Here is a 12385-nt window from a genome sequence, read left to right as displayed (position 1 = left end):
GGACGTTAGTTTCCACGCACAGGCGTGTTCACCTGAGAGGCAGATAGCTGTACCTGCTAGAAGGAAGGAGGCGTTCCCCTCGCCCCTCGCCTTCTCGCAGTCTCAGTCCTGCCCCTTCATTTGCTCCTTCGTCACCTACGAAGGATATCCTTGTGTCCCTTCAGGACCAGATTACGTCGCTGATGGCTCAGAGGACTTGCCCAGCAGCAGTCGAGTCTAGGCGTAGGAAGGACGTTCGGCGGCTGCCCGTCAAGAGGAAGAAGCAAGGCCGGCCTCATTCTCTCTCAGCTCGCTCGTCTCTCTCTCGCCTCCGGATCGTCAACGTTCTCGCTCTCCTAGGCAGATCTTTTTACTCTCTCAGGATGAGGACGCTCGTCTCAAGGACGAGCTGCGGTCTCTAGAGTTCGAAAGCCAGGAACGCTTTGCGGCTCCTCCGGCAAAAAGTAGGGGTTCGGTGAGGACGCTCAAAGGCAGGACGCTCGGCGTTCTAGACAGGACGCTTTGAGCTCTCTTATCAAAGACTTTTTTGTTTTTAAGGACTCTCGGCAGGACGCTCGGTGCCGTTCGAAGCAGGTACGCTTCTAGGTCTTACGACAGGGACGCTGTTGAGGACGCTCCGCAGGACGCTCGCCGTGTGAAGCAGGACGCTTTTCGAGCGAAGCAGGACGCTTTGGAGCCTGCAAAGCCAGACGCTCGCTCTTCTAAGCAGGACGCTTTTGGCGCTGCTCTTCAGGAAAGCTCGCCTCTTCCTTTCGAGGGGGCTTCGGTTAAGACAGTTAATTGGCTTCTAAGGATGCTTCTCTTTCGGAAGATGTCCAGTGCATCTAAAGAGCAACGTACGGCTGCTTCCGTACCTGTAGTGGATACTTCCAACCAACGGAAGTCTTTATTCAGGATTGAGCCTAAGGGACGTACTCCCTCTCCTGATAGGCGTTCTCCAGTTCCTCTTAGGGGGAGGGAAGGGGAGCATAGTAGTCCAGGGAGTTCCGTAGAGGAAGAACAGCCGGTAGCTTCAGCTGTCTCGGACTACAAGGTTCTTGTTAGGCTGTTACGTTCAGCATTCGGAGGACAAGTTCCAGCCTACAGCCCCTAGGTCTCCTCCTCACAAACTTTCGTCGTCTAAGTCCGTAAAGACCCCTGAATTCGTTGAAATGAAAACGTCTCTGTCGACCAAGAGGGCGTTTAAGAAACTCCAAGACTTTATGTCCAGAAGGAAGGATCAGGGCAAGACCACTTTCGCCCATGCCACCCTCTAGACTCGCAGGGAAAGGAGGAGTTTGGTATGAGACCAAGGAGGATGTCGGGATAAAGGTCCCTTCGTCCGCGTTGGAGGGTGACTTCTCCAGTTTAGTGGACGCCCAGAGGAGGTCTCTCTTAGCGTCGGCTAAGGTGACCTGACTCAGTTGAGACTGACCACACTTGAAGGGTCTTCTTCGTACCCTTAATGTATTTAATTTCCTAGACTGGTGTCTGGGAGTTTTGGACCGTCAGTCTAGAAGTCTGATTCTCTCAGTCTGGGGGAGCTGTCCAGCGTGTTGTCATGTATGGACAAGCCGTCAGGGATGGTTCGGAGGAGCTAGTTTCGAATTTTGGAACTGCTTTCTAAAGAAAAGAGCATTGCTGTGCAATTTTACGGCTAAGTCGGTATCTCCCGCTCAGAAAGCGGATTTGCTCTTTGCGCCTCTTTCGGACCATCTCTTCCCCCAGGCTATGGTAAAGGATCTTGCACAGAGTTTGCAAGAGAAGGCGACCCAGGACCTCTTGGTTTCAATCTTCAAGACGTCCAGCGGTTCCTTCCACGTCAACTTTCAGCAAACCCCCGAAGAAAGTCAAACCCTTTCGCGGGCCCCCCCCACCCCCCTCGAGAGCAGCTCCTCGGGGAGAGGTTTTCCAAGAGGAAGAGCTTCATTCAAACCGAAAAACCAGCAAGTGAAGATCTCGTCCTTCAGACACCAGCGGGGCCAGAGACTGGAATTCTTTGCGGAGTCTTGGAGGCGAGAGGAGCGGACCCCTTGGACCCTCAAGATAGTAGAACGGGGGTACAAGATCCCTTTTCTTCATCCTCCTCCTTTGACTTCGACTCCCAGAGACCTCTCCTCCATTCCTATCAGGGAGAGAAAAAAAGGGTTCTTTTCGATCTCTTAGACCAGATGGTCGAAAAGAGCGGTGGAACAAGTCCTGGACCTAGAGTCACGGGCTTCTACAACAGGATTTTCCTTGTGCCAAAGCAGTCATCAGGTTGGCGCCCGGTCCTGGATGTGAGCAGGCTAAATCTTGTAGAAAAGATAAAGTTCAGAATGGAGACGCCTCAGTCGGTGCTGGGAGCATTGAGACCTGGCGACTGGATGGTGTCTCTAGACCCTGCAGGACGCATACTTCCACGTCCCAGTACCATCTGTCAAGGAAGTACCTGAGATTCGTCTTGGACAACAGGGTTTGGCAGTTCAGAGCCCTTTGTTTTCGGTCTCAGCACGGCCCCAATGGTTTTCACAATGATTATGAGGAATGTAGCGAAGTGGCTCCATTCGTCAGGAATCAGGATATCCCTCTATCTCGACGATTGGCTGATCAGAGCGTCGTCGAGGCAGAAGTGTCTGAAGGACCTTCAGTTTACGCTAGCCCTAGCAAAGTCTCTGGGTCTGTTGGTCAACACCGCAAAAGTCGCATCTGACCCCGACACGTCCATCGTGTATCTGGGGATTCAGATGGATTCAGTGGCTTTTCGGGCGTTTCCATCCAGGGGAACGTCACGACTGGGGTTTCGAGAAAGTCGCAGCCTTCCTAGAGAGAGAAGCTTGTTCGTGTAGGGAGTGGATGATCTGCTGGGTGGCACCATTTTCCTCACTAGAAAAAGTTTGTCTCGCTGGGAAGACTGCACCTCAGCCTCTTTCAATTCTTCCTGCGGAAGAATGGACGTCGAAAGGGGACCTGAATGCGATCCTAAGGATCTCCAACGATGTAAGATTCACTTAAGATGGTGGCTCGACCCTCAGAAGTTACGAGAGGGCCTCTCCTTAAATCTTCTGAGCCCCGACCTAGTGTTGTTCTCAGACGCTTCCACTTCCGGTTGGGGAGCAACACTAGGGGGGGAAGAAGTGTCAGGCTCCTGGAGAGGGGAACAGGTAGCCTGGCACATCAATGTAAAGGAACTGGCAGCGATATTCCTGTCGCTGCAGTCTTCGAAGAGAAACTGTCAAGCAAAGTTCAAGTCAACTCGGACAGTACCACAGCCCTCGCGTATCTAAAGAATCAGGGAGGGACTTGCTCCAGATCCCTTTTTCTCTGGACGAAGAAGGAAGTTCTTACTATGGGCAGACCGCAAGGCACATCAAGATCCTGACAGATTCGTGGCAGGGGTTCAGAATGTCAGGGCGGAACCTTCTCAGCCGCCGGAATCAGCTTCTGCCAACAGAATGGACCTTGCCAACAGGGAAGATCCTTGTCAAAAGTTATGGAAATGTAAGGGGGACGTCCTCTAGTAGACCTGGTTCGCTACATCGAGGACGAAGAGACTTCCTCTGTATTGCTCCCCGGTTATGGACCCGGGGGCAATTGCAGTGGACGCGTTGCTCTGGAACTGGACAGACCTGGATCTTTACGCCTTTCCCCCACATTCAAGATCATGGGGGACGTAATGAGAAAGTTCGCAGCGTCAGAATGGGACAAGGTTGACTCTGATTGCCCCAATGTGGCCAGCAAGAGAGTGGTTCACAGAGGTCATGACGTTCCTTGTGGACTTCCCAAGAACGTTGCCTGGAGGAGAGGATCTACTCAGACAGCCTCACTTCAAAAGGTTTCACCAAAACCTCTCCGCTCTGGCCCTGACTGACTGTTCAGGACTATCGAAAAGCTGGCCAGAGCGAGAGGCTTTCAAAGGAGGCAGCTGCGAGAGCAATCGCTAATGCTCGAAGAGCCTCGTTCAAGAGCTGTCTACCAGGTCTAAGTGGTCTTCCTTCAGGGCATGGTGCAAGAAGGAAGGGAATTTCCTCTTCCAACGACCTCTGTGAATCAGATAGCAGATTTCTTTCTCCATCTAAGAAATGTGCAAAAATTGGCAGTTCCTACAATCAAGGGTATAGGAGTATGTTGTCTGCCGTTTTTCGCCACAGAGGAATGGACCTTTCCGACAATAAGGATCTGCACGATCTCTTAAGGTCGTTTGAAAAATACTACCAAAATTCCACAAGCAAGACCGCCCTCATGGAATTTAGATGTGGTATTGAAAACATCTGATGCTTAGTCCCTTTGAGCCTCTCCATGAAGCTTCTCTAAGGGACTTAACGAGGAAAACGCTTTTCCTAACTTCTCTGGCGACGGCGAAGAGAGTTAGTGAAATCCACGTTCAGTAGCCTAGTGGGTGTTCAAGGGAGACAGCGCTGTCTGCTCGTTGAACCCTTCTTTCTTGGCTAAGAACGAGAACCCGTCTAATCCTTGGCCAAAGAGCTTCGATATCAAAGGAATATCGAGTCTCGTGGGTCAAGAACCAGAGAGAGCCCTGTGCCTGTCAGGGCTCTCAAGTTCTATTGTGAATAGGACTAGAGTAGATAAGGGGTCCCTCAGGTAATCTCTGGTGCTCGGGGAAGAGACCGGATTTACCGTTGTCGAAGAATGCTGTTGCTTTCTTCTTGAGGGACGTCATTAAAGAGGTCATTCATCTTTGCCAGAAGACTGATATGAGCCTCTTTAAAGTGAAAGCTCACGAGGTCAGAGCCGTAGCCTACCTCTCTTGCCTTCCAAAGGAACATGTCTATCAGAGATATTCTTGATAGCACCTTCTGGAGGAGCAATTCAGTATTCGCCTCACATTACCTCCGGATGTGAGGACGATTTACGAGAACTGTAGTTCTTTGGACCTTACATTTCGGCAGACACATTTTTGGGGGCTGAAGGTAGCTCTCTCCCTATCCCTTAGCTTAGTTAGGTTTAGTTTATTGTGTTTTTTGGTTGATGGTGAGATCTTCTGTGAAAATCTCCCATTCCATAGTGTTAATTATCAGGGTTTTTGCGTTAGTTAGTTGTCAGGTGGTGGTCGGTTTGCTGTGTTACTGCCATATGTTTGCCTAGATGGTCTTGTCGCATTGTGGTCACGCCCCCGTTGACAGAGCATCCAGAGAGCACCAGCACTACAGGTCAACACCTGGCTGGCAACTCTGATAAAGCATAAGCAGGCTTTGGTGACAGTAATCACATAGTCTACTTTGCTATCAGGTAAGGAACCAATAAGATAATCTTTTATTTATTTTAAATTTCCTAAAAAATCCTAGTCTGTCTCTACCCACCCATCGAAGGTGTGAATTCAGCTATATATATATCTGTCAGGTAAGTTTCATGAACAAAATGTTATTGTTATAATACAATTAAGTTTGTTCATACTTACCTGGCAGATATATATAATTAGAGTGCCCACCCTCCTCCCCTCAGGAGACAAGGGTCATGAATAAATATGAATAGAAAATGGGAATGGTTCCTGATATGGGTACTACCACTGACCGCCCCACTACGTGTGCCGAATTTTGAAATTCTGTCGGACGTCAGAAATACAGCTATATATATATCTGCCAGGTTAAGTTATGAACAAACTTAATTGTATTATAACAATAACATTTTCTGTCATAGCTCGGCCCTAGACCAGTGTGACGATTTTACGACTGGGCATGTGAATCATCCAATATTCCAGATGTAAACCATTTATAATAAGGATAAAGAAAAAAGAAAGGAAAAAAAGTGTAGGAGGAGGGATTGGTCTCACCATCCAGTACAGAACTTAGTCTGGGTTTACTATGTGAGCTGATAAGATTTTTCCCTTTGTCCACAAAATAAGAAGTCATAAAATTTTAGATTAAAATACAAAGCATTCTGATGAGACCTCCTGTCATTTGCCTTGACCTTTTTGTTTGACTGTAGAGGTCAACCTCAGGCTGTATAGGGTAGGGTGACTCCTCAGTGGACTCATCTGATAAGGGCAAGGAGTCCATTACCACTTGAAAGAAAGGTCTACTTTGACTAAGATTCCAGCATGTTTCACCTCTTCTTCGTTGTTTTTCTCTGGTGATGTTTCCTAACTTCCATAGGGTTTGTCATTTAGTCATTCTTTTGTATTTGGTAACTTGATAATTTCAAATAAGATTGACAAAATTTCCTTACTTGGTTAATTTCCAAAACTTTTCACTTACTTTTGGTTCATTCATGTGGCTGTGTATTCTCTGCATTAGAGATTGGGTCATGTGGTCCAGTCATCTAGTGTCCATGGGTTAGATGGGTCTGACCAATTTGAAGGTGGAATGAAATACAGGGAGATGCTCTTTTTAGTTTGAAGAATGCCATAATCCAGTGATGGGCATGATTTGTTTTAATATGATATTGGATTCTGCACTCCATGAAGTCTGCAATTTATTAAAGATAATGATTGTTAGAACTGTTAAATAACCAGTTCATTAGCATCCCCATTCCCTATTATGCCCACTAACAAACTTACACATCTACGATGGGTGTGATAAAAATGGTGCAGAATGTGAAAAATTATATGTACTAATTTGTTCGCAATATTAAGATAAGGGCAATTACACGAATACTCTTATCTCCTCTATCTCTCTCTCCTCTATCTCTCTCTCTCTCTATCTCTCTTCTCTCTCTCTCTTAATGTAATTCAAGGGACGATCACTGAACGCAGAGAAATTCTTATTCATTGTTGTTTCCCCTCTTTTTAATGATATTCTCTCTCTCTCTTAAAGTAAGTGAAGGGACGATCAATGAACGTAAAGAAGTTCGTATTCATTATTGTTTACCCTCTTAATGATTCTCTCTCTCTCTCTCTCTCTCTCTCTCTCTCTCTCTCTCTCTCTCTGTAAGTCAAGTAACGAAGACGGTGATGGGATTATCGGATTACTTAGCTCTCAAATCACAAATGATCTCCTCTCTCTTTCTCTCTCATTTTTCGATAGCAAGATAAAATTATAAAATTGTAGTGCATTAATGTCGTTAAATGGCTCTCTCTCTCTCTCTCTCTCTCTCTCTCTCTCTCTCTCTCTCTCTCTCTCTCTCTCTCGTCGGTGACTTTCATTTAACGGAACAGGGATCTTGATTGGTTCGTTTCTTTGTCAATTACTTTGCACGGTGATACGAATAATAAAGTATCTTTTCTTTTCGTTATGTTACTGCAAAGACGCAACTTGTATTCAGTGCGTTATGGCTACTGATAAATGCTCTTATGATCCTGTGTCTTCCAAAAAAGAGTAGAAAGTAGGAACTTGTCAGTTTTCTTTTTATTATGTCCATTGGCAGGATCGAAATTCCGAAGCAACATTACCGGTCAATACTTCTTCAACGTTATTTTGTGCACTGGCAGTCTCGATGGATTTAAGTTATTCAAAAAATCTTGCAGACATTGATGATAATTTTCCTCTTCTATTGTGTCCGAGCTGAAATATTCGCGATTTTCTGCGGGGAAGTTGTACAGAAATTATGTATGAAGAATCGTAAAGTAACTAAGTCTACGAGAATAACCAGCCTCGTTTCACGGCCAGAAACAGCTCCTTTTCAGGGAATCCCTTCTCACCCCCACCCCTACAAAGGAGGGGGTATGTTGGATGAAACCCCATTACAAACCATCTTAGGGGTCCCCACCATAACCCTGCCAAGTTTCATGTCCATCTGACCAGCCGTTTGACAGACAGACGATATGGTAAATCTAAATTATTTTAAACTGGCTTCATACAGTTTGTGATGATTAAATATAATTTGCTGTTTGAGAGGGTTTGTTGGACCAAAGGATTTCTTTGGTCTCCTTGATTGCGACCATGTTAGACACCCTTGACACCTGATAAGACAACCAGATTTGAATCTTTGAAGGACCATGTTATGTTTGTAAAGTATGAATAAGATCTAACTTTACTTGACAAGGCCTTATTGGTGTTTTATGATTGGGTTTTGGGTGATTTTATTATTGGAGGACATACTTAGAAGAGGAATTTGAAGAGTAATAACTCCAGACTATTTCTATCTTGGGCTAAATGAAGTACTATAAGCATATGTATGTATTATTAATGAGTATAGGCATATGTATATATTATTAATGAGTAATTATTAAAAAGATTTTGTTTTGATATAAAAGCTTAGTATTTGTCCAACTGATATACCCTTAGTCAAGAATGGCTGAAAACCTTTGCTAGTGTTTACAAGCCTTGGTACCTCCAAAAAGGTGTTTTTGTTTTCCACTTTAATATATTGTTTGATCTACACATTTAAACTAAACAAACAGTATCAGTATTGTAGAGAGGATCAGACTACCTGGATGATGCGCAATAGTGATGGTCGTTATGCTGGTTTTCTTAACATTAAAGACAGCTTACAATCCAGATTCTGCTGTAAGCTCAGCAAAGTGTGTGTGCTTGTATTTTACTGTCAGTGTTTTCTTAATGTACAGTATTGGCACTTTGCCAGAGTTCTTTGAAATTCCATGGTATTTGTACTACTTTCAGCATTTGGTGGGGCTGTACTAAATCTAAATGTTAAAAATTTTGTTCATCTTATTTGGTTGTGCTTTATGTTGCCAAAATTAATGTATTTTTTAAGTAATAGTTTTTTAAAGTAATAGAGGTATGTATCAGTTTTGGATAGCCTTGAATAGTTATGTCAATTATACAAAGTTGTATTGTAATTACATTAATTGCAGTTCTTGCGGTCTCTTTGAAACACTCATATCATTGCAAATGCTTCAAAGAATTTTTTTTCCAGATCTACAGCTTCATAAACACCTCCCTAAATCTACCACAGTTTTGGAGAATGATAAGCTTAAACTATCTTGTCTGGTGGAAGGAAACCCTCACCCTAATGTGCAGTGGTTGAAAGGTTGGAAGATTCTCATGACATTTCATTAGTACTGTAAATTTATTACCTGCTTATTATGCATTTTTAAAGCAAGTTACAAATGATGGAACTAGTATTTGTATGTGCCAAAGTGTTTTAAGAAAATCTCTGATAAGGATAACTGTTTCATCATATATGTAAGATGTAAACTAGTATGGTCACTTCAGTAAGATGAATCATTATGAAATTTTATTTTTAATCCTTAATTTTTCCAAGATGCAGTTTACATTATGCTGTTTTAATTAGTTCATGGATAGTACCTGAGGGGCAAAGGATGCCATGTTTGAAAAATAAGCTGCAAAATTATTTTGGTTGAAGTAAGTGGCAGAGATTCTCATTCTTACACATTTATCAAAGGTTTATATTTCAGTTATTTTTGTTTATGTCCACAGATGGAGAGCCTTTACAGCCAGAAGAGAACAACACAAGATTAGTCTTCTCTGCAAACACATACAATGTGTCAAATGCCATCCTGTTGATCCAACCTATACTCAAGAGTGATTATGGCAATTATGTGTGCCTAATTTCACAGTACTCACTTCACCTAAACACAACTACTGAAGTTAGGGTCAAAGGTAAAACAAATGATATTTTTTGAAACCATCTGTTTTATATTTTTAGTTTTGTTTAAAGCTAAAGTGGTTGTAATTTTGCATATATATATATATATATGTATGTATGTATTCAATTTTGGGATAAGTAGTTGGATTTTGTAATTTCAAGTAGTAGTGTTGGTTATATTTGATTTGTGCATGTTTATAAATCCTTTCCTTGTCCCAGTCTTTTCCTACTCACAAATCACATATAAATAAGGGTGTGTCACATTTGATTCACCAGTAGGGAAGTTAAACACACCATTAGACAGTTTCAAACAAGTGTTTAGGCATTTTGTCTTTCTGTGAATAATCTTATCTTATTTCATGGTGATATTTTCTATGTTAATTCTTATCAGTTAAAATTTTTCTTTTCAGATGTTCCTGTTGCTTGAGTTATTTCATTATTTTATTTTTCAGACATTTATGCTGCTTTGTGGCCCTTCTTGGGTATTGTGGCTGAAGTAACCATTTTGTGCGCTATCATTTTCATCTATGAGAAACGACGTATCAAGCCCAACTTGGCTCAGTCTGACATGGATGATATTAATGAACAGTAAGTGATTTTGTTTTATGATATTTTTAGACTTTCTACTTTTACAATATGTACTAGTGTGATCAGGTCGACCAAACAACTAGTGTTTGAACAGTCTAGCAAACAAAGCTAGTGTTTAAGCAGTTAAACAAAGGAACTAGTGTGGGATTAATAGTAATATACTTATATTACAATTGAAGTATGTAATCATTGAAGAAGTACTAGTTAAAGGCATATTCCAGCAGTTGTGTTGGCTATACCAGTGTTTCTCAACATGGGCCATATGGCCCCCTTGGGGGCCATGAGATTTTTTCATGGGCCATTAATATACCTTCCCTAGGCGTATTAAGGTGATTGGACGGAAGGCGGGTGTGTGTGGGGGGGGGGGGGGGGGGTAAGAACTCAGAGTTGGCATGGAGGGGCCAAACAACTTGCACTGGATTGAAGGGGGCCACCACCAGAAAAAGGTTGAGAAACAGTGGGCTATACCATTTGCACTGTAATGCATTCCTTTTTTTAGTGTGTTGCTGAAATACAAATTTTTTTTCCACTGTTCTGCTACCATCTTTCTAATTTCCAAATGACAGTTATGGGGATCAGAGAATAGCTGTTCACTTGCTAAGTAGTCACAGTATACTATTTTGTAATTCTTTTAAATTTAAGAACTAAAAGGTGATTATCTTTACTTTGTAAACCCTTTTTTCATAACGTATGTTGTCAGTGGTTGTCTCAGTCTGTAAAGAGAGATTAGAAAAGTTAAAAATCATTGCCTTAGAGAAGAGCCTTCCCCACTCAGGAAAGGTCACCCCCATCTAATATTTACCACCTCATTTGTTTTGTGTATTTTCTGCATGAATTTCCTCCTGGTCCAGGTCTTCGTCTGAACCCTGTCTCAATGTTCTATATGTTCATATACGAAACAGACCGGTCTTAACACTAGGAGATTTACTAGCGCCAAGCTGGAAACCGGTAGAATTAAAATAAACTTGTGGGATCCAGGGACTATTGGCATCTATACCAGGTTACAGGGCATGTATTACCCAGAATGCTCTAGTTGTCCTGTGACCCACAAGTTATATTTCTACCGCCTTTGAGATAGGACGTGTTTACTGTCTTATCTGTTTTAAAGCTGGTTTTAGTTTGTCCGTTTTTATCCATTTCACTATTTTTCTTGTTAATTTTCTTTCTCTGAGTGTGCTCAGTGTGGGTGTGATCTGTAAGAGTGTGTACGTGGTGAGATGGAGATTTTTGCCTCACCATCGGGGTCTTCTTCCGTTTCGTAGAGAAGACAAAGGAAATACCCTGGAGTCAGTGGCTTTCCGTGTTCAAGATTCCTAACTTCAGTGTCAACGGATCCTCATCCAATGTGTAGTAGGTGCAAAGAAAATGTATGTACAATTACTAATCCTTGTTCAATTTGTTGCGGTTGGTCGGTGGAACAGTGGAGGAAGTTTTATGTGAAAGGCCAGTACAAAAGAAAGGAGACGACGCCATCTTTGGATGACCAAGTATTGCTGGCTTCTTTTGTATCAGTAATACACCAGACTGCTCCATATGTTTCGCCACCTGCTTTTGATTTGTCCCATACCCCTTCGGTTTCTCCCAGCGATTCGCTATTGGAAACTTCAGGAGGGGTTTTGGGTAATTTTATGCATAATTACGCTCCGTTGTTTCCAGCAGGGAGGGGAAAGCGAAGATTTTGATTTTGATGTCTCAAAAGACCGTATCAGGTCATGAAGATCTTTGTTTTCTTCTATGTTCAGGGCCCTGTTCCTGAACACAGCAGATAGCATGCTTCTATATCCCTTTATTGTAGAAACTGCCAATTGAGATTCTTCTCTCAGGTATAGAAGAAAATCGGCAATATCAGTCACAGAGGTATCGGAGGAGGACAGCTTCTTCGCCTTACACCATCTACGGAAGACTTCCCACTTTGATTGGTAGATCCGCATGGTAGAGGATCTTCGTGCTCTTGCAATTGCTCTTGCAGCCTTGCGAGAAAAGCCTCTGGCTCTGACCAGTCTTTCGATAGTCGAAAGGCAGTCAGGGAGAGAGCGTGGATGTTTTTGTGAAACCTCTCGAAGTTGGGTTGTCTGAGCAGATCTGTCCTTTCAGGAAGAGATCTGGGGAAGTCCACCGTCCATTCCAGTACCTCTGTGAACCATTCTCCAGCGGGCCAAAAGGGAGCAATGAATGTTATCCTCGTTCCTTCCGAGGACACAAACTTCCTTAACACTTCCCCCAGTAGCTTGAACGGGGGAAAAGCGTAAGCATCTATACCCGACCAATCCATGAGAAGGGCATCGATTGCTATGGCTCTAGGATCCTCCCCTAACGAGCAGAAGTTCTCCATCCTTCTGGAGAGGAACGTCGCAAACAGGTCTATCTGAGG

At 43.3% G+C, this 12385-nt stretch overlaps 1 protein-coding gene across 2 annotated transcripts in view; it reads left to right on the top strand.

The window, feature by feature from the left end:
* Positions 1-12385, top strand: part of LOC135214825 (basigin-like) — a 45456-nt gene that overhangs the window by 25802 nt on the left and 7269 nt on the right. For both annotated transcript variants that reach the window (XM_064249211.1, XM_064249210.1), the window contains exons 5-7: positions 8734-8847; positions 9258-9440; positions 9879-10014. In XM_064249211.1, the coding sequence (XP_064105281.1) occupies positions 8734-8847; positions 9258-9440; positions 9879-10014 (433 nt within the window). The remainder of the gene's footprint in view (positions 1-8733; positions 8848-9257; positions 9441-9878; positions 10015-12385) is intronic.

The sequence above is a fragment of the Macrobrachium nipponense genome, chromosome 46 (assembly GCF_015104395.2).
Source record: "Macrobrachium nipponense isolate FS-2020 chromosome 46, ASM1510439v2, whole genome shotgun sequence".
Classification (NCBI taxonomy): Eukaryota; Metazoa; Arthropoda; class Malacostraca; order Decapoda; family Palaemonidae; genus Macrobrachium; species Macrobrachium nipponense.
The sequence above is the reverse complement of the archived record's forward strand: the minus strand, read 5'-3'. Positions and strand labels throughout refer to the sequence as shown.